Here is a 22,888-nt window from a genome sequence, read left to right as displayed (position 1 = left end):
AATGCTGACGATTTTCGAGACTATATTCATGCTATTGTCAAAAGAGGCATGAGGAGTTGGACAATGCCATGGGGGGCATTTAAAAAAAGCATACGTTTTTATTTTTAGAATCATACAGTGCTTCAGCACCAAATAGGTGGCTAACTTCAAGGTGCAAAGCAGGAATTTTCCTGCAGCACCTATTTTAGAAATTTGGTATCCAAGGTCTAGCTGTGGATACATTGTGTGGCACCTAAGTATTGGTAGCCAGCATCATTTTTGTGGGGGTTTTGGGTGTTGCCAAAGGGAAATTAAAAGTTTCTTCTGCAGCATCAGCAACGGGGGGTTGCAGACATATATCCAAAACTGGTTTATTTTACTAAAAGTGAGCCAGTACACACAATTAGATCTTGGTCTCTGAACATAGGGTAGACATGTTGTACTCAACAATATGTAAGCTTGCCACACTGCAATGGCTGTCAGCTCCCCCCAAAGCTACTCCACCACACAATGAGAAATGGCTGCTGGGAACCCACCCTTTTATAGTAAAGGGGCTGGCACATAAAGCCATCATTATTGGTCATTCTAAACAAGGTAACCTAAAGTTCAAAGGCCAAGCAGTGTATAATTGTAACAAAGCGTTCAGTTTACAAAATTTCAGCACTAATCTGTGGGGACCATAAATGTTGAACCTGCTGGATCCACAGCAAATCCAAGGTAGCAGTAAATCTAAACCTCATCCACGGCCAAAGGGATACGATACTCAAGCTCTCACCTTGGTGGAAGCAAACCTGGAAAACCCTCCTGGCTTCATTCTTAGTCTTTTTTTCTTCTTGTTCATAAGATCGACAACAGAGCGCATGGAAGGTGGAACTGTGAGAAACCATAACATAAGAACAAGGGAGAATAATGATTAGTGAATACAGTGGAAATGCTAAAAACAAGGGCAATATAAGCTAAGAATTTATTTTCACATTGGAGTGTTTTCCTGCAGAGTGTCATGTCATTTTTACCATAGAAAAAAAAAACTAAACAAAAAGGAGGTCAAGCATAGTAATGTTTACATAGAATGTTCAGGAGTTAATAGTCCCTGTAGGTCCAACTTCTCTGATCTGATACTTTTTCTTGGAAAGCAAATAAGCCATTAAATCAATACAACAGCCTGACAAGCCGGAGCTGATCGAGGGAGAGAAACTGCAGCTTCTCACAAGCTGTCAGAGAACTGACACAGAACAGGGCTGTGTGTAAACAATGCAGCCCTGCTCTGTGTCAGCGATCACCGTCAATCGCGGAAAAATGGCCGGTAAAAACCGGCCGTGACCCGTCGGCTGACACCCGCGGGACAGGTAGGGCGGGTGCGCTCCTCGCACGCGCCCCCTACCTGTTTTGAAGGCAGCCGTTTTAAAACGTGCTTTTGCCTATGAGTGCCGCCCTGCCACCGTTTATATGCGGTGGCTGGGCGGCAAGTGGTTAACATTTATTAATTTTTAGGAGCACAGAATATTTATGATTAAAACTTAGAATGTGCCACTTGGAGAGAGGTTAAAGAAAGCCTGTTGCTTTTAATACATTGAAGAATGGGGCTCCCAGAAGCCACACACATAACTGATACACCAGGAGAATATATACTTACTCAAATATTCGGGAACATTTTTCAGGTGAGGTTTCACTACTGCCGGGTGCAGAGGCTTGTCATGTCTAAGAAGGTGGAAATCCCGTGGATTATCCTCAAAATATGTCTGCAGAAAGAAGAATACATTAAGAACAGGTTCACTTTGTAAAAGTTGCACACAAAATCTAGAAAATAATGTCTGAGAAAACCATGCATTACATTGTGTTAGTGTCTTTGATTTCAGAAAAATATACAAAAAACAGGAAACATTATAAATGGATTAGAACTGTCCAAAGCCATCATTTAGTTAAGGGTGGATAATGCTTGCTGGCATATTTACTGAGAGATATCAGCAGTTCCTAGCTCGCCTCACTTCCTACAGACATCATTTTAAATGCAGCATAAAGGAGAAAAACACCCCGTTATGGGGTAGAAATAGAAATTCTGCTGGGGGCTTTCAACTGTACATTCAGAGAATTTTAATCAGTTGCTGGGTGACTCAAACCACCAGCAAAATAACTGAACTTTATAGAATATCTGATATGGTGTACTAAGCAAAATGAGTACTTTACAGAAAAAGGTATATAGTTTCAGATGAGGTACAAGTTCATTCAAAGAATACAGAATGCCTGATTCTTGGGCACACATTGCTCACTGTACTGATAAGACTTGTCAGTTGCTGAATGGTACTAGGGGAAGCTCGGACATTGGGTTATTTAAGCAATCTCTCAATGTGTAAGGTCAGAGAGTGCCTTGGAAAGAACACAGGGCTATGAATCACTGGCTGGCCTCAGATGATCCCTGTAAACTAGAAATAGCACTAAAGCTGTAAAAAAAGTGGTTATATAACATTGTAGTCCTCTGTGTGCTCCAATCATCAGAGCAGCTCAGTGGAACTCACACAGACAAATACACACAAGCATGTGAACAGTTTGCCTACCAAAATATTTTAGAATTTTGCTCAGTCATACCAGTGCACACTATACTGCCTGGAAGAGGACTTTATTCACCACTACAGCTTTTCAGTTTCCTATGTCACCTGCCTACGTGCCAACTATCAAGAAGCATCATTTCACTACTGAGCTCTTTTCTTTGCCCTACTCCAACTGTAAGCTGCCTAAACTTCTGCCCATTTCCCTCTGCACATTACATTGACACCAATGTGCCTTAATAGCTCAACTTTCATAATCTCCAGTAGACACACTGATGTATGCTAGTAAGGGTACTGCGGGAAAATAATATAAAGACAGATTTCAAATTAGTTATAAAAGCATTATTTTCAGACATTTTACATTGAATACATAACTAGAGAGACATTTTTATATTTGTTTGACATTGTTTTTAATTGAAAACATGTTTACTATATGTAACAATTATTTGTGTGTTGCAATATCTGCCAGAACAGATGCCATTCCAACTGGAAGCAGACATGAGGAATGCCTGAAGAGGACCAGAGCTCTTGACTACAGAGAGGACAGCTCAAGCAAGTTTTTTTTTTCCAAATACTGGGCTATTATTCTAAAATAAAATGTAGAAATCGTATTGGACTCTAAAATAAGCATGCTGGTGGATTACACAATGAAAACAATCTATATACAGAGCACTTGTCACTTCCCCATGAACTTCCGTTGCAAACTCCGTCCTCCTGTAATGCCTGACAAAGCACCCATTTACATTTGGCAGCATCACCAAGCTCACACTTGACTGTTTAATTAAAAAAAAACAAAAAACTAACCTTAATAGCAAACAATGTCTATCAGATGTGGACTTGTAATTGCCTGCTTGATGTCAGACACTGCATTCTTATTGTGGCCACAGACTCACTCTGCCCAAGTGGGTTTTCTGGCAGCAAGCTACTTTCCTCCAAAGCCCACAAAACGCTATTAGGCCAGGTGGTTTCCTAGCAAACTTGATACCCAGCAGCTGTGAGATGAGTGTCAGTAGAAAGGTAGACTGTAAATTGTGCTGGTTCAGAGATTGATATGCAAAAGACTCCCATTGAAATTTACTATAACATTTCTTCCCAGGGCTGGGACCTATATATGTGTACATTTCCACTGAGGAAATCCAGGCTGTCATTAAAAGCATCAAGGTGAATAAAGGCCAGACCCAGACAGGTACACTTTTTTTTTTTTTTACAAAAAGCTCTCTAAGCTTACTCTGCATTGGCGGTGTGTCTAAAACCAGACAACCCTCTCCCCCGGAATCATCGAAGGACAATGTGGTCAAGATCCCCAAATCAGATCCTGATCCGCATTCATAGTCTAATTACCAACCAATATCTCTCCTAAATCGTGATGTGAAAATTCTCACCAAGATATTGGCAACCAGTCTTAACTCCTTTTTGGGGAAGCTTATCTGTAAGGACCAAGTGAGTAAACAAAAACATGTATAGAGCAATATAACTGTTTGGCCAATTCTCGTTCAAACCTTGCTATGTTACTGTCTCTTGACGTCCATGGGGCTTTTTATACTATTTCCTTGGAATATGTTTTTTGCTCTCTGGAAGTAGGGCTTTGATGAAAATTTTTTATTATGGATTTCAGCTATGCCCAACCTATTGCTATATTAAAACATGCGGGCTTCACCTTTGACCCTTTTCTTATTAGCTAGTGCACTAGGCAGAGATGCCCTCTTTTCCCTATAATATTAATTCTGGCACTCTAACCCTTAGCAGCAGCCATCCGTGCAATCTTGGACATCCGCAGACTTAAAATAGGCAGAGAACATCATAAAATTGATGCTTCTTGCAGATGGTATCTTGAAGTACATCTCATCCCCTCACAACACTCATTCCAACCTTACCTTGGCCCCAGACCAATGCCAGATGATTCAGGCCCTCTATGTTTAAATATCTGGCTGCTCTTCTCACCTCCTGTCTCTGTAAAAAAGACCTACTTCCCCAAACTTCTGTGTTATTTTAGAGTCTTGACAGTGTCCATGATGAGTCACCTCTTGAGAATTCATCAATTTGGCATTGCAAAAGGCCAAGACTATCAGCAATTGGTATTGTACAGGGGGCCTTGCAGTGCCCTGTCTTATTCACTACTTCACAGCAGCTCAAATTGCCCCTCTTTTATCCTTGCATGCTACTCATGAAATTTGCACCCATTTTACCATAGCAGAATGGTCCCCTATTCCCCATGCACAACCTAATCTGGACCCCCCTTCCCCAGAGGCCCAAGATTTCTGACCCCTCAATTCAAAAGTATCTCTGGCAATGGTGTGGCACACAAAAGTCATTGGGTAGGTAGAGAAAATATATATTTGCAGGAACATTGGAATCTACCCACCAGGGAAGCCTTTCATTATGCCCAAGCAGGCATTTTATCTGAACCTTTATCACACGATAGCGAGTGTCCTACACACCTGACCCCATTCAAAAACCACTGGAAGGATCCCAACTCTAAAAGGTTTGGTTTACACTCTATACGCATTGCTTATGGACTTCATGGAGGTTATTTACTAAAACTGCATGGTGCAAAATCTGGTGCTGTTCTGCATAGAAACCAATCAGCTTCCAGCTTTTATTGCCAAAGCCTAACTGAACAAGCTGAAGTTAGAAGCCGATTGGCTATCATGCACAGTTGCAACAGATTCTGAGTGCATCTGATTAAGTAAATCTCCCCCATGGGTCCCAGTAAATGTGCTTATATGGACTAGTGGGAAAGAGACTTCAAAATGCCCGTACAGCATCTTAGCCCAGGAAAATGCTTACAAATTGATTTTGCATTGGTATCTGTAGAGAGCACAGAACCCTTCACCACATTTGGCATTCCTGTCCCAAAGCCTCCTGCTTTTTGAAATGTGCATATAACTTGGCCTGGCTGGTCCTAAATATTACTCGTCTGTAACCCATGGGAAGCCCTATTACACAGACCTATCTCAAACCTTAATAGACATGAGCAAAAGCTGTTGGGGTTTATGTTCCTGGTGCTCGGTAAAGGTTAGATAACACTTTGAGACACAAACTGATCAACTTTGCTGGAATTAAACAGAGGCTCATGGGGACCACAATACCCGAGAAGCTCGCCTCCATACTTACCCATGCATAATTTCTTAAGGTTTACAAAACGTGGTTGAACTAGATTGGGCACAGTTCCCTCCTTTTGGTATAATCAGATACATCGGTCCATACAGGTACAGCTGGTGGGCCAAGTCTCAGGAGAACCCTCCATATCCTTGCCTTTCCTTTTTCCCTTCCCTCTCCAATGCTTCAGATCCCTATTTTCTGCACATCTTTTTCTTCCCCTCTTTTCTATTTAATTCCCTTCTCATTCTCTGTCATTTTCTTGATGATTTACTCCTACAGATACACACTTCTATCTCCCATACAGGGTCAATCACAGGCTTCATTAAATGACCTTATGCACACTGCATCATACATCTTTTACATAATATATTTGTATTTTGACAATGGAGCAGAGTATTCCTCATGCTGTCTTTTTGTCTGTTATGCTTCTATACCCATGCCTCCTACTGTTCTATTAAGTTCCAGGCTCCGCAAGTGGGGAAATTCTATCGACTCCAATAGCCATGACAGAAAACATAGCCATGCCCAATTCTGCATGGACAGTGGGAAAGGATACAACATGGGGCAGGTGAGCATTGCTGCTAGATATCTGAGAGATATTTCATAAGAATAATTGGAATTTAAAGCGCTGTTCCTTTTTCTTACCTGTTGGCACCATAGAAACTAAATAAGCATACACTCTGTACCTGGGATTTTACCCTTTCAAGAAATAGCAGATAGCAGAGATAGTATTAAGAATTTTATATAAACGGAAAAAGAGAAGCTGGTTCTTATTATAAACAGAAAGCAATGGGATTTTCACAACCTTTAGTTTCTCAGAGTTGAGTAGCTCCTCCTTTATCTCCTTCAGACGTGCCTCCTTTATAGCTTGTTTTGTCACGGACCTCATGGCATCCTACAGGAAGAAGAGACAAAGACAGCCTTCAAATTACAATTTTTGCTGTTAACAGAAACAGTGGCAAAAATTCAAAGAACTTAATCATTACTCTGCATTTCCACGCAATCCAGCAGTTTGCTCAGCTGAGGAACCCTGAATATATAACTGGTGTTTAGTCAATGCAGAGGAAATAATTGGTCTTGCTTTATTACCCCCTCAGAAGGAAAACATTCCTATCTTTCTTAGATCCCCCACTGCGTCACTTGCGCATTTAAGAAAATACCCGGTACTTTTTAGGTACTGTATAGAGGAGCATGTAACAGCAATGGAGCTTGCCACTTGGCCCATCACCATCACATAGCACGGAGAGAGTCTTCAGCATTGTGTAAGCTCTGACTGGAGAGACTTGTAGCTTACAAAGGGCCATTTTTTTTTTTACTTTTAGCAGTTTATCATAACCATGGGAGCACAGCAATGCATGTGCAGCTGTGGAAGGGGGCATTTAGGTTAACTTGTTTGCCGGTAGATGGCAAAACTGTAAAGGCAATAACCGTAAGGCTAGAACAATGAAAAACAGAGTAACAATAAAAAACAAAAAAAAAAATCTCACACTAACAATATTAATCTGGTACATAGCTGCGGTACTTAAAAATTGTTGTAAACTTGGGAAACACAAGAAGAAAACGGCAATGCACTATAATTACTGTGGCAACTCACCAAATGTACTGAGTAATAAACAGTTACAAACACAAATACTCACATCAAAATTTAAAAAAAAGCAGCACTTATTTTTTTTAGTTTAATTGGCTTGGTTGATACAGTTAGTAATTATAGCGCAGTGTGGTTTTCTTCCTGTAAATACAGTAACAGGTTGCACAATCCGAGCTGCCACTTTGCCTGTGTGCAATGGTGCTTGACCTTTAAGATGGTGATCAAATACAACAAAGTAGCCCTTTTGTGGTAGGGAAAGATTTTTGTGTGCTAAAGTGTCATGTGCCACTGCGATTGGTGGCATGGGTAAAAATGGATGTTCATAAAGGGCCTGGCTTATTATGACATCCTTTCACATCCTCCAACAGCGGCTGTTGCCTTTCAGTCACATAACTTCCCACAGCCGCAAACGTAGTTGGTGATGTAAGAATTCTCTCTGGCGGACAATAGACCTGGAGCAGGCAGCTATATAATTGTTTGAGTTTTTGGTACATGGGTGCACTAGGACCCTGGTTCCCATTGTGCTACATGCTGGGGTCTAGTGCACTCCTTTGCCTTTAAGAGGGGTGGCTCCCTCAGGTTCACCTGCCCTTGATCTATCCATTAAATGCATGTGCCTCTACTATGTGGACTCACAAATCGTAGAGTTAGGACCACAGATTATCAGGGTGCCGTGTCGTGGTTCTGTGGCTTACGTATGTATTTGCAAATGTGTGCTAACTAAACCCCTGTTATAAACGCATACTGTTAGACAGGTTAATTCGGTTGTTAGCAAGCTGGCTGGCAAGTTGTCCAAGAACATTGTTCTCTCTCCCTTATTCACTATGTGATGCCTGTTTATGTGTCCTTGCTTCATAAGCCAGTTATAGACTTGGGCGGTTGGCCATTTTTATTGCAGCTATATAATGCCCACCTTGTGACAATAAGCAAGGGTCTCAATCTGATCGATGTCTGAAGAGTGAAGTAGGCAGCCAGACAAATATATCTTATTAATACTGGCCTCAGGGGAACATACCCCCAAGTCCAGTCCTTTTGCGATTGGACCTAAAGCAGTCCAAAAAAGGGGTATATTTTCACTAATCTTTTTAGTGATTGGAACTGTTTATGGAAAACAAAATTCATTCAGGAAAAGGCATGCTGAAAAATAACTGTTTGCAGGGTCCAGGCCTCTAGCAGCATTTAAAGCTCAGGACACTGCAGCTTTTCTGAAAGAGTTTAAGATTTTGAAAATAAACTGTACTAATAAAAATATGAAAAATGCCACTGGTGCACTTGTGGAAATGCTAATTGTCTGGCTATTATGCTGATCAAAAATCTCTAATATTATCTAAGCCACAAAAATGGAAAAAGTATTGCACATAAAAAGATTTCTGATTTCACTAGCTGCATGCCTGTTCCAGGGCCACGACTATCAATATAAATATGCCTACAAGAGAAGTTATGTTTCCGAACAAGGACAATGTGGGACTGAAAAAAATTCTACAAAAGCCGTAAAAATGTTATAGGACAATCAGCAGAATCTACTATGCCTTTATTTTTAAAGATGAGCAATAAACTAAAAGCTAAATACATTGCTAAAATGCATACATTTCTTCCCACAAAGACACCCTAGAAAACCGGGGAGAACAGTCATACTGACCCGACAACGGTACCGGAAGCCCTCCACTTCCTCCATGCGAAACCTGTAGGGACACAGCACACTTTCGCCGGTACCAGCTGCAAGATAAAGATTTGCTTACTACTACAGAAACTGAGGCAATTAAAAAAAAAAAAATCCATCTTATCTAATCTCTATTTTTGGCTCTGTGACTGTCATTTTCTTACTTTATGCCTCATCTGCTTCCCTTTGTATCAGAGATCAAAACTTAATAAAAAAAAAAAAAAAAGTTTATTTTTGATTGTTTTAAAGTCTTAAAGTGAGATTTTGACCCAGAGGAACACAAAAGTGAAATCCTAGGGAGGGTGAGAACTAAGAAAAATTTATGTACTTTCACTTTTTTAGGTCTATAAAAAGGTACTAATATTAACAGTTACATAATCTTACAGAAAATAGAAGCAGACTTTTAGGTATTTTCATTATCTAGGTAATCTGGCTGTAAAAACAGTCACTATGGTCACCATGCAAGCCTAACATTTTTTTTTGTGTGATAAATACAAGATTTACAGTATGACTTATGGCAAAAGATAATTTATGACAGCTATAATAAATATATGCCAGTATGTTCAGATATTAAACTTACTACCACCAAGAGCTTCTTCAATTTCTGCCAGCAGGGAGAGCTCTGTGTGTGCCACTAATGTTAAGACCACACCTGGGTTGTTAGCACGAGCAGTTCTAAAAAGTTGAGAAAGCAATTTAGGAAAATTCAACCCAGAGGGAAATAAAAAAAATGTCACGGCTTTACTTGATTAGATACATACCTGCCAGCTCGGTGAATATAGGAATCAACAGATAGGGGGAAATCAAAGTTTAGTACTGTAGACACATTCTGAAAGTCAATGCCCCGAGATACTCCATACTCACTGTCCTGGCCTCTGAAAAGAAAAGTTCAGCTAAGACAATAGGAAAAAATGCAGTAACAATATACAGTCAGGTCCATAAATATTGGGACATCGACGCAATTCTAACATTTTTGGCTCTATACACCACCACAACCACAATGGATTTGAAATGAAATGAACAAGATGTGCTTTAACTGCAGACTGTCAGCTTTAATTTGAGGGTATTTACATCCAAATCAGGTGAACGGTGTAGGAATTACAACAGTTTGCATATGTGCCTCCCACTTAATAAGGGAACAAAAGTAATGGGACAGAATAATAATCATAAATCAAACTTTCACTTTTTAATACTTGGTTGCAAATCCTTTGCAGTCAATTACAGCCTGAAATCTGGAACGCATAGACATCACCAAACGCTGGGTTTCATCCCTGGTGATGCTCTGCCAGGCCTCTACTGCAACTGTCTTCAGTTCCTGCTTGTTCTTGGGGCATTTTCCCTTCAGTTTTGTCTTCAGCAAGTGAAATGCATGCTCAATCGGATTCAGGTCAGGTGATTGACTTGGACATTGCATAATATTCCACTTCTTTCCCTTAAAAAACTCTTTGGTTGCTTTTGCAGTATGCTTTGGGTCATTGTCCATCTGCACTGTGAAGCGACGTCCAATGAGTTCTGAAGCATTTGGCTAAATATGAGCAGATAATATTGCCCGAAACACTTCAGAATTCATCCTGTTGCTTTTGTCAGCAGTCACATCATCAATAAATACAAGAGAACCAGTTCCATTGGCAGCCATACATGCCCACGCCATGACACCACCACGCTTCACTGATGAGGTGGTATGCTTAGGATCATGAGCAGTTCCTTTCCTTCTCCATACTCTTCTCTTCCCATCGCTCTGGTACAAGTTGATCTTGGTCTCATCTGTCCATAGGATGTTGTTCCAGAACTGTGAAGGCTTTTTTACATGTCGTTTGGCAAACTCTAATCTGGCCTTCCTGTTTTTGAGGCTCTCCAATGGTTTACATCTTGTGGTGAACTCTCTGTATTCACTCTGGTGAAGTCTTCTCTTGATTGTTGACTTTGACACACATACACCTACCTCCTGGAGAGTGTTCTTGATCTGGCCAACTGTTGTGAAGGGTGTTATCTTCACCAGGGAAAGAATTCTTCGCTCATCCACCACAGTTGTTTTCCATGGTCTTCCAGGTCTTTTGGTGTTGCTGAGCTCACCAGTGCGTTCCTTCTTTTTAAGGATGTTCCAAACAGTTGTTTTGGCCATGCCTAATGTTTTTGCTATCTCTCAGATGGGTTTGTTTTGTTTTTTCAGCCTAATGATGGCTTGCTTCACTGATAGTGACAGCTCTTTGGATCTCATCTTGAGAGTTGACAGCAACAGATTCCAAATGCAAATAGCACACTTGAAATGAACTCTGGACCTTTTATCTGCTCATTGTAATTGGGATAATGAGGGAATAACACACACCTGGCCATGGAAGAGCTGAGAAGCCAATTGTCCCATTACTTTTGGTCCCTTAACAAGTGGGAGGCACGTATGCAAACTGTTGTAATTCCTACACCGTTCACCTGATTTGGATGTAAATACCCTCAAATTAAAGCTGACAGTCTGCAGTTAAAGCACATCTTGTTCATTTCATTTCAAATCCATTGTGGTGGTGTATAGAGCCAAAAATGTTAGAATTGTGTCGATGTCCCAATATTTATGGACCTGACTAAGTAAAAAAAGAAGCAATTAATAATATCTGGAAGAAATAGAGAATATGTGCTGCCATGTACAACCAATCAGCAATTCATTTTACTTTCTGTAACTGGAATGTTATAGATGCAAACATATTTCAACACTTGGCAGAGACAGTTATGGGCTGGACATAGATGGCTATAAAGCATATACAGGAAAATGAATGGTTAGAAACTCAGACAAAAGGACTACAGGTATAATAGGTGTAAGATACAATGTACAGTTAGAGTAGTGACAGTGAAGAGGGCAGGGCAGCGGTGACTTGAGTGCCATTAGTAAGTTGTTACATTGTTTGAGATTTACAAAAAAAACACTCACTTTTCTCCTTTTCCTTTTTTCTTCCTTCCAGTTGCCTTCTTTTCCTTCTTCCTGGGCTCAGCTAATGAGTGTTCATCTGTTGCAATGATGTAGTCGTAGAAACCCTGATTAAACTGTGCTATGATGTGACACCTGCACGACCAAAAAATCAGCTATAATTACTCTAGGGAAATGAATGTACATTCACAGCAAAAAGTCACTGTGGTTGATTTATAAAAGGAATAAAGCATGTGAGCACAGATTCATCTCATTCAATAAGCCAAGTCATTTTCTGCTTGCAAAGTGAATTTTGACTTAGCTAAGTGTATGAGGTGAAGTCGGGTCAACTTCAATCATACAGTCATGTGCAAGCATCCTGCGTTTTTTATATTTTGCTTGTACATGACTGGATATTCCAGGCAAAGCATATTTTCACTTAGCTTACTTCATTCACCAAGTTAAAATTAATTTTGCAAAGTGAACATCTCATACTCCATCTCTACACAAATCCCTAAACTAATTCTATAAAAACCATGTTATCGGTCTTCTAAAGATTTCAAGCTTGGGAGTAAAGCATTAGTGCCATGTCACAATCAAAAACGTATTAGTCTAATAGGAGTGAAGTTAGCTGATCACAACATTCTGCTTGTGGAACTGATCTACCTGCAAGTACCTTGACTGCATGATAAAACACCAGTGTCTCTTAAACGATGGGTTGGTACCCAAATTGTGTAGCGGATGTGTCTCTGATGGGTCGTCATACGACTGTGTAGTAAACCTAGTCTATTTTGCCCAAGAGCAAAATCAGTGGTGAGAGATATAGCACACACTATTTATCTTTATTTCAAATTGTATATTATCATAATCTGAGACATGGCCTATAAATAATGCAGTTAAAGTGGCTGTAAACCTCAGACATGAAACCTGAACAAAGCACGTACAGTGGGTATACTGTAGAAAAGACTCACCCATCTGCAGATCGTTACCATCAAATTTAACTGAACTTGAGCAGTTCTGCGAAGAAGAGTGGGCAAATATAGCAAAGGCTAAATGTGCAAAGTTACTAAAGACATATCCCAACAGACTTAAAGGCTGGAATTAAACCAAAAGGTGGTTCAACAAAATACTGACAAAAGGGGGTGATCCTTTTTCCAAAACTTTGTTTTTGAATTTTTTTCTGACATGTTGGTATTATATCTTTCACTTGCATGTTATAGGTTGCACTGAGTAAATACAGCTGGATAAAACAAAAACAGTTTCCATCTTCACTTCAGGCTGCTAAGCAACAAAATGTGATTATTTTAAAAAGGGAGGCGATTCTTTTTTATGCCCACTGTATTTTTAAAGTATTTACTTGCCTCTCTTCAAAGCACTTGGTGTCATTTCTCTCTGCTGTCTAGTCCTTCTGTTATTAGCATGAGTCACTTCTGATTGACAAGTTTTCCTGACATCAAGAGCTAAAAAGGTGACAAGAGCGGGAGCTCTAGCACACAGCCTGTGATTGAAAGCCTCAGCTCTGTTCCTGTGTGCTGTGTTAAGGAGGAGTCCCCTCCCTCCAACCAGCTTTCAGAGCTCTCCTACAGTGTGTAAATGCAGCCGCCTGCCCTCGTTGCAAGTGTGTGAAAAATCCTATAAGGATGTAGAGAACAAATGGCTGTAAATAAACAGGTACAACTTATGTAGGAGGATTTGTTTTACCTCTGTGTATCACCTGGGACCATTCACTTCACTGGGTATAGGAAAGGGTTTACAACCAGTTTAATCTATCACAGAAAGCATAGTCACACCCACAACATCACCACCCCTCTCAAAACCTGTGATGTGCTGAGAAAATTTCAAGATAAAGACAAGGTTGTGAGGTGAAGAGATCCTTACACTAGTTGGAATCATATAACAACAATTGCAACATAAAATGTATTTCTCTCAGCTTTATTATAGCTGACAGAAATGATGAAGAGCAACCTGCGGTGTTCAGCCCTTTTGTTCGACTTTGGGGACATTTTGGCAACAAATTCTCTTGGGTCCCAGTATAGTAACAATTTTCTTATGTGGGCTCTCAGATTAAAATTTTAAAAACCCCTGTTATACATCATATACAAAGGATTCCAACTATTTTGGTTATTAATGTATTTTTTTGTATTCCAGCACTCCGTAGCATACTACCTGAGAGGTGTTTCTCACAGATATACCACCCAACTGGACATCAGTAAGGAGGGAGAGATAGGGCTTTGGGGTCTCATGGCCTTGACATACGAGATGTCATCTGACATGTTTAGAAATAGTGATACACTTCAGCTATCCCTATACACGACAGTGGAGAAGTATAAGGATGCAAACTTGAGCTGACCATCATGCAGAACCTGCTTCACATTCAAAGTCAGTGTGATGCTTTCCACTAAAACAAAAAGGTAACTAAACCAAATATTTTAATACAAAAATGCAAATATACATTTTAGGGATAGGAAAGGAAACCAGATGACCTAAAACAAACCAAAGTACAACCAGGGAGAAAATACAAATAATTCAGATAGCACCTTTGGGGGCAGGTGAACCCAGGCTCTCAAAACATACCGAGATTGAACTGGCAGTTCAGAGTTTAGCACACAAGTTGGAATACTGAACTGTTCCAGGAAAAGCTTGAGCCGATAACTCCTATCCACATCGTTAACAAACAGAATGGTCTTGCCACGGATGAGGGAGAGTTTTAGCAGTGTGTAGAGTAAAAGGAACTTGTCTTCCTCCTCACACTGGATCTGATATTGTGTCAGCTGAGAGCTATCAGGCAGCTGAGATTCTTCCAACTTCAGGGTCACCTGGGTGGCAGGAAAGAAATGGGGAGACAGAAATAATTTATATGCAATAAGAGGAATTAAAGGGCGGTGGTCTGCCTTCTGTAAAAAAAAAATCAAGCTTAACTAGCTCCTACCCAAAAGTGAAAAAAACAAGTTGTGTTCCTTCTTTAAAAATGTATCAATTTTTGGCTTCCCCTTAAAGTGTATAAAACCCAAGAAAAAAAAATGTAAGATTACGTGGCATATATATGGTAGCTGCATTCGTTTTGGTTTTTCAGGCCTTTTCCCCACTTTTTTACCTGCTTTTTCAGTAACACATTTTATGTACTAAGGAGGTAACTCTCACTCACTCCACTGTAAGTCTGGATGAGCAGTGTTGTCACCCTAGGACAGGTGTAAGGACCACAGGATATCTCCCTCTCTACAGCTCTATAATATGGAGGCAGAGGTGTTCTGTACTCCAAAAGATCTTCTAACTCATTTTTAGGGTTTACTTTTAGTACAATCTGTAACATGTCAAAATGTGTTTATTTTATAAAAACGGGTGGGATTCAGGTGCTCCAATATTTCAAAGTGTAACAAAACCCAACCCTTTTATACACAGGAATAATGCAAAGCGGTAAAGTGAGGGCCTAAAGCCTTCTATAAAGAGCTATAGATTTAAGCTCCAGATTCAAGTTTTTTTAGATTGAAGGAATCTCATCCAAGAACTCCTACCTTCATGACTTTTCAGAATTCACCTTCATGTATACAACTATCTAGAAGACACTCCTGTGTACACACACACACAAATTTGAAGTGCAGACTTTCAGCTTTAATTCAAGGGGTTGAAGATAAATCTCAAGTACAAATTTTAGGAACTGCAACCATTTTTATACACAGTCCTTCCATTTTCAGGGGCTCAAATGTAATTGGACAAATTGTTATTATACAGGATTTATATAGCGCCAACAGTTTGTGCAGCGCTTTACAATATAAGGGAGAAAGTACAATTACAATACATTTCAGTACAGAAGGAATAGGAGTTTCCTCCTTTCTGATGCTTTGCCAGGCTCTAACTGCAGCTGTCTTCAGTTGTTCTTTGTTTGTGGGTCTTTCTGCCTTTAGTTTTACCTTCTGCAAGTGAAATGCATGCTCAATTGGGATGCGATCAGGTGATTGACTCAGCCATTGCAGAATATTCCACTTCTTTTCCTTCAAAAGCTCCTAGGTTAGCTTCCAGTGGAACTAGGTCACTGGTGTTTATTGATGATGTGACAGAAGACAGAAGTAACCGGATGAATTCTGCAGTGTTTAGAGATATACTGTCATCCCAGATTCAGCCAAATGCAGCAAAGTTGATTGGACGACGCTTCACAGTAGAGATGGACAATGATCCAAAACACACTGCAAAAGCAACCCAGGAGCTTTTGAAGTAAAAGAAGTGGAATATTCTGAAATGGCTGAGTTAATCACCTGATATCAACCCAATTGAGCATGCATTTCACTTGCTGAAGGCAAAACTAAAGGCAGAAAGACCCACAAACATAGAACAACTGAAAACAGTTGCAGTTAGAGCCTGGCAAAGCATCAGAAAGGAGGAAACCCAGTCTTTGGTAATGTCCACGGGTTCCAGACTTCAGGCAGTCATTGCCAGTAAAGGATTCTCAAAATACTGAAAATGAACATTTTATTTATGATTATATTCATTTGTCCAATTACATTTGAGCCCCTGAAAATTGAGGGACTGTGTATAAAAATGGTTCCAGTTCCTAAAATTTGTACTTGATATTTATGTTCAACCCCTTGAATTAAAGCTGAAAGTCTGCACTTCAAACTCATTTGGATTGTTTCATTTTAATTTATTCTGGTGGCATACAGAGCCAAAAGTATGAAAATTGTGCCTGTGTCCAAATATATATGGGCCTAAATGTATCTCTCTTTCTCTATATAAAAATAAGGCAGGAAATCAAACTCACTGGATTGTGCAACACAAGCTCTTTCAGTGCCTGGACATCTTCATTAAACGTGGCAGACATAAGGAAAGACTGAAATATCTTTGGAAGTTGGCTGATAAAAAAAAAAAAAAAAAGAAAAGAAAGAAAGAAAAAAAAATAAACATTAAGAGGACTATTTGTAAATGTTTTCACACAACTTTCACCCAGGAATCACACATTTCTCAATAAAATCGAATTGGAAAAATGCCTACGTGAATGCATTTATAAATAGACCTAAAAAAAAAAAAATCATGACATATATCATTGATTCACTATATTATCGCATACCTTATCAGCATTTTGTTTAGAATCTACAGGCTCTTCCTGTGGGTGTGGCCTACCTATGCATTCACTTCTGTGCGTGAGCATTAAATTTCTTTTTAATTGCTATCTATTTTAATTTTTATTTTTACACTGTCCTTATAATTTTTCTTATCACTTTTATTCCTATTACAAGGAATATAAACATCCCATGTAATAGAAATAAAGAGAGATTCTGGGTCAATAAGACCCAAAATCTTCCTTCTACCTTTAAAAACAAAAGATAAAAAAAAAAAAAAACAACATTTATTGATCTTGTGCATAAAGAACTCTGGGCAAAAATGTCATTTTTCCATGCAGTGGGGCTGTGGGGAGGGGTTGGTGTTAACGTCCCCTCCTGCAGCTTCTGAAAGCGATCCAGTGGCTCATTAGCTGCTAGGACCACTTTCATGAGAAAGCTAGTCGCCGGCTGGAAAGAAAAAGGAACAGCACACCGGTAAAAAGCTCACAGAGGCTCTAACAAAAACAAAAAATGTTTTGGCTGGAGGTGTGCTTTGAGAGAGCATAATCTTTGGCTTAAAGGTTTCTCTGCCAATTTAGAGGTTTTGACAGATTCCAACAAAGCTCAGTAATCATTAGAAATAATATAATGGCAGGTATCTCCATTATGCAGAGTACCCAGAACTTATCTATTCCTTATAGATTTGTAAACCTCTTCTCTATGCTGGCATGAGGGCAACTACAAAAGAGAATAAAAAGGTCTTACAATTGAAGCAAGCAGACAACCTCCAGCTCTTTCCAGAATCTACTTTGACACAAGCTGAGGAAATCAGCAGGTGGACAACCCTAAATCCTCCACCTTACAGGGTCCAGGAATTTAGTGCTTACCACAGTAAGTTTTTCAAATCATCTTCAAACCCGAATGAGAAGATCAGGTCAGCTTCATCAATCACCATTGCTTGGAGGGAGTCACGTACACACAGTGTTCCCTGATTCATGTGACAAAGTACTCTGGATGGTGTACCCACCACAATGTCTGGTTTCTCCATAAGGATTGGCCTGAAAGGAAAAGGAGCCCAGTTAATGAAAATGCAGCAAGTTTAAAAAAAAAAAAAAATGTAAATCACTGTACGTAAAGAATATTTACCTCTGGGCAGAAACGTCCACCTGCCCGGAGATGTCCGCCACTCTTATATCACGGGAACAATAGGACGTTAGCTGACGAATCATTTGCTGAACCTGCTGGCCAAGCTCCTTGGTGGGTACTAGGATCAGGACCTGGACTGCCTGCTCAGAGACAGTCTGCAAACAATAGAATATCGGAGATATGAGAACACAGAGATAAAAATGTTCATTAATAAAATAAAGTTGTACACAACTCAAGTAATATGGGAAGGAAGGAAGAGGGAGAGAAAGGAAACTTACCAAATCAAGGAATACTATATTGTTTGCTATCCCCCTTACGCTGCCCTGTTATTTCCCACAAAAAAATGCAGAATATTTTATATCTATTATCGAATCATAAAGCAGCAATAGTACTTCATTCCCTAAAGCAAGTTTGCTTGAATTAAAGGAACCTTTCTTCAGAAACATGCAGGCTGGCGATGCTGCTTCCACCACAATATTGCTTAAAATAAATAGTTACAAGGCTGTCATGCTGGCCCTCTGGTTAAAATGCAAAACTGATCCAGTACAGATATGCAGATAAAGGACTTTAACTTTCCTGACCTGAACATTTGCTTCAGGTCAGCAAATCAAAGCATTAAAGCTGATCTCCAGCTTTTAGTGAAGTCTAAATAGTTTGTTTGGACCCAACTGCTCTAAGTGCAGCATGAAAAGTATGTAGCCTCAGCTACATACAATATACAGAGCTGTGCGCCAACAGTGGGATGGAAACTACCTATCCTACACCCATAACAAAACTGGGTCAGGCTGAGCACAGTTCCACCATGCACATGGAGCTTTGTATTCTCAAAATGAATACAAAGCTTCCTCTAATTGGCCAAGTCAGAGATCATGACATCCTCTGCCCGTCTCTCCACCTTAGCCAATCAGAGCTTCCTGTGAATGGATGAGCAGCTCTGATTTTGTTCTGCGTGTGGGACGGTAAATTCCCATCCCACTGCTGGAATACAGCACTGTATACTGTATGTACAGTATCTGTGGCTACTGTGAAGTAAATAGTTTGTTTGGACCAACTTGATTAGCTGAGGCAGAAAGGCAGGTGGGTGATGTCATGATTTCTGTCAACCAGAGGAAGCTTTGTATTCATTGATAGAATACAATGTTTTCTGTGAATGGCTGAGCAGCACTGTGTTCCACTGCCAGAACACAGCCTTGTATACTGTATGTAGCTGGTGATACATACAGTTTATACAACATGCCCAGCAGGTGCATCAGTTAGTGAATGAAATAGTTCTGTTTAAAGTCGCAGTAAACAAGGATTTAGGCTTTAGTGCAGAATTTCGGGGCCTAGACAGTATAAATTATTAGACCGCAGATTTAATTTTTCAACAGTAACAGAAAGACATGAAAAAAAAACAATTCACCACCATCAGTGGTAGTTATAGTAAACCAATGAAAATATGGAGCAGACATGCAAACAATGGCCTAGTAATGATAGAAACCAGGACCTAGTGCTGCAAAGCTACAGTAATATTACAGTCACATTTCTGAAATGGTCAGTACAAATTTTACATACCTGTGTAGCCATAACCTTCTTAAAGTACAAAGTAAGACAACACTGCCATCAAATAGAGCAGGGATCCTCAAACTACAGCCCGCAGGCCACATATGGCAGGCCAGCGGGGAAAACAAAAAAAAAAAAAACCACACAAAACCAGCGGCGGCCGGCAAATAGCCAGGCGGCTTGTTGGGTCCTCGCAGCAGAGGACCCTGCAAGCAGCCTAGCTATTTGCCAGCTGGCACTGTCCCCCCCTCCCGATTTCGCTGCACTAACTGCAGGCAGGTCTTAAAAGGGACATTGTTAACCTCTGCACTCCATTGTCCACAACTCAGTTCTGCATCCCAATCCACCTCCACACCTGACATAAACAAATCTCCTCTGCACTAATCTCAAATTACCTTTGCACACCCCCTTCCACAGCACACATCTGCACCCTTGTCTAAATTGTATCTGCAGCCAGCCTGGAAGTCCTTGATTTCACCAGCTGCAGCCAGGGGAGCAACAAGAGAGGAGTTGGAGAGCACACCAGGTACAGTGCGTTATGGAGTCCAGGGCGCTACAGTGCATCAGTGTCCAGGGCATTGCGGTGTCCAGTGCATTACGGTATCAACTGCGTTACAGTGTATTTTAAATATTGTACTGTTTTTTCCTGTTTTTTTTGCACTACAAATAAGATATGTGCGGTTTGCATAGGAATTTATTCATACTATAGTCCGGCCCCCCCAACAGTGTGAAGGTCAGTGAACAGGCCCCATTTAAAAAGTTTGAGGACCCCTGAAATAGAGAGAGGCTACAGAACACATGCTATAACACAAACACAAAACAAATACACATACCAACTTGGACTGTAGAAGGTTCTGTATTATGGGAATGGAGTATGCTGCGGTCTTCCCTGACCCTGTCCTTGCCCGTGCCAGAATGTCCTTTCCTTCCATGGCCAGCGGAATGGCTTTCTCCTGAATTAATGTTGGCTTGGCCCATCCTAAATCTGCTATGGCCTACAGCGGCATGGAAATGAAAGAAAAAAAAACAAAAAAAACCCAGAATTTTAGGTCAATCTATTAAATTTGTAAAGGTTAGTATATACTCTATGGACCAATGACTCTTAAGGTTTCTGTAGAAACACGCTGATAGACATACATGCTCTACTCAACAGTTTCATACTCTGTAAAGATCTAAACCTCACATTAATCAAATGTACTGTATTGGAACATCCCAAAACATCTTTCATATACCCACTTTATTTTTATTCATTATTTATCAGTGATGTTCTGCAGAATTTTAATTAATCGAAAAACCTTGAAAGGTTAGGTGCACAACCATCAGCTTTTTTAGGCATTTTTAAAGTGTTTTTGTATATACCAACGGTACGCAGGTTACTAGGAGAAGGAAACAGGTTGTTAGGTGACAAAAGTTGTTACACAAAATTTTTAAGGTCTCCCATGAAGCCTAGAAGAGTAAGCACTCCTTTGGCATTGACGAGCATTGTCGCAGCTTTAGAAAACACACAAAAACCCCCCAGGTGTGACAGGTCTGGATCTGGGGATGGGGGGGTGCTGGATAGGCCTGTGACACCCCCCCCCCCCATCTCTGAGAATGATAAGCCAGTCTGGTGGCGGCTGTTTATGCGACGGGAAGCCGTGGTGGCGGCAGTTGATGTAAGGGGGAATGCCAATGAGGGTACGCTTACGAGGGCAGCTGAACGAAGGGGGCACGCTTACGAGGGCAGCTGAACGAAGGGGACACGCTTACGAGGGCAGCTGAACGAAGGGGACAGTTGATGTAAGGGGACACTGGTGCAGAGAGTTGATGCAAAGGGGAATATGACAAGAAACCTGATGTAGAGAGACTCTGTTGACAAGTCCTGATGTTAGAAGGGAAAATCCTGATGTTAGATAGGGACATGTGATATGAGAGGGCACAGGTTATGTTTAACACATACAAGCATTCGCTGTTCACTCCTGCACTGTACAGACACTGTCGGTCAAGTACTCGCCGATACTTTAGTATCAATACACCAATCAGATGCTACCTAGCCCGAACTGTTATCAATGCAAGGAAAGGAAAGAAAGCGGCGGGGATTTCAAATCCCCACTGCTTTCTCTCCTCTCCTGCCACTAAGCTTGGGATGCCTACAGGGAGGTTTCCTGCACCGCTCCTGTGTGGACTCGGGCTATGACAAGCCTGGATTCACGCAGGTGCAGTGGGGAAACCACATGCAATTTGGACAGGAATCGCATTCCTGTTCAAATTGCATGCTAATCTTTGTGTCCATTAATACAAATCGCTCCACAAAGTATTGGTTAAAGTGGTTGTAAAGGCTCAAGGTTTTTTACCATCATGCATTCTATGCATGAAAGTAAAAACCTTCAGTGTACAACATTTCCCCCCCCCCCCCCCATACTTACCTGAGCCTCACTGCAATGCAACGATGTGAACGACAGCCTCAGCTGTCCCCATTGACTCCCGCTGCTGTCAATTACAGCCAGTCAGCCAATGAGGACAGCTAGGGGGTGGGGCCAAGCCATGGCTCCATGTGTGAGCAGTGGGTGCCCCCTCAGCAAGCTGCTTGCTGTGGGGGCACCCGACAGGAGGGAGGTGCCCGGAGAGCCTGCGGAGGACCTGAGAAGAGGAGGATCTGGGCTGCTCTGTGCAAAACCACTACACACAGCAGGTAAGTATAGCATGTTTGTTATTTACAAAACAAAATTAACCTTTAGAATCGCTTTAAGGTATCGGTAGTATTTTCGCAAGTACTCATGAAAATACTTGTTATCAGTGCATCCCTAGTCTGTACTTTATGGAATAGGTCATGGTGGAGGGTCTGATGATAGTAAGCTCTGCTGACCAAGCCCTGTATGAAGGGAAGGTGTACCCATCCAGAATATAAGCCATGCTGGGACCTCTACCTCTACAAGTCCTGGACAGACACTGTGTACACGCAGCAGCTGGTCACAGAACACACGGTTCCTTTAGTAGCACCTAACCCCACTACCCTCCACAGCACAGACACCAAGCTCTCACCTTCAATAGCCGGTCATCCAGCCCCAACTCATGGAAGCGCAGAGTAGCCATACCCACGTGTGGCACCAGGGAGGACCGATACCACAGAGATGCCTGTATTGGCTAGCGTGTCGGCACATACCATAGAGAGGACACTACAACAGCGCCTGTTACAGGAAGGATAATCTGCTCGTTTATTCCAATGACATGAGACCGCACCGCCATCTTGTGGCAGACGTGTGTGCATGCATGTTTGTGAGTGTGAAGGAGCAGTTCTGCCACACGACTATTTCTGTAATTTTTGAAGCCCGAAGTGAAAAATACTAAAAGTAAAATGCTATGTAATAAAAGTGGCCAAATGGTGTAAAATGGCTAATGAGACTGTTATATGAACACACAAAG

The 22,888-nt window shown here is 40.9% G+C and overlaps 1 protein-coding gene across 1 annotated transcript in view; it reads right to left on the bottom strand.

The window, feature by feature from the left end:
• The window catches only part of DDX56 (DEAD-box helicase 56), a 28,607-nt gene extending 5,967 nt beyond the window's left edge, over positions 1-22,640 (bottom strand). Inside the window, exons 1-13 of the mRNA XM_089692446.1 lie at positions 22,508-22,640; positions 20,320-20,481; positions 17,945-18,099; positions 17,686-17,856; positions 16,519-16,609; positions 14,340-14,581; positions 11,790-11,921; positions 9,634-9,747; positions 9,453-9,547; positions 8,852-8,928; positions 6,430-6,519; positions 1,613-1,718; positions 755-852 (exon numbers count right to left, since the gene is read on the bottom strand). Coding sequence (XP_089548572.1) covers positions 755-852; positions 1,613-1,718; positions 6,430-6,519; positions 8,852-8,928; positions 9,453-9,547; positions 9,634-9,747; positions 11,790-11,921; positions 14,340-14,581; positions 16,519-16,609; positions 17,686-17,856; positions 17,945-18,099; positions 20,320-20,481; positions 22,508-22,558 — 1,584 coding nt within the window. The 5' untranslated portion in view covers positions 22,559-22,640. The remainder of the gene's footprint in view (positions 1-754; positions 853-1,612; positions 1,719-6,429; positions 6,520-8,851; positions 8,929-9,452; positions 9,548-9,633; positions 9,748-11,789; positions 11,922-14,339; positions 14,582-16,518; positions 16,610-17,685; positions 17,857-17,944; positions 18,100-20,319; positions 20,482-22,507) is intronic.
• Between the last annotated feature and the right edge of the window lie 248 nt (positions 22,641-22,888).

The sequence above is a fragment of the Staurois parvus genome, unplaced genomic scaffold, assembly GCF_062004578.1.
Source record: "Staurois parvus isolate SC_StPar_1 unplaced genomic scaffold, SC_StPar_1.0 ptg000586l, whole genome shotgun sequence".
Lineage (NCBI taxonomy): Eukaryota > Metazoa > Chordata > Amphibia > Anura > Ranidae > Staurois > Staurois parvus.
Note: the sequence above shows the minus strand (reverse complement) of the source record. Positions and strands in the feature narration are given on the sequence as shown.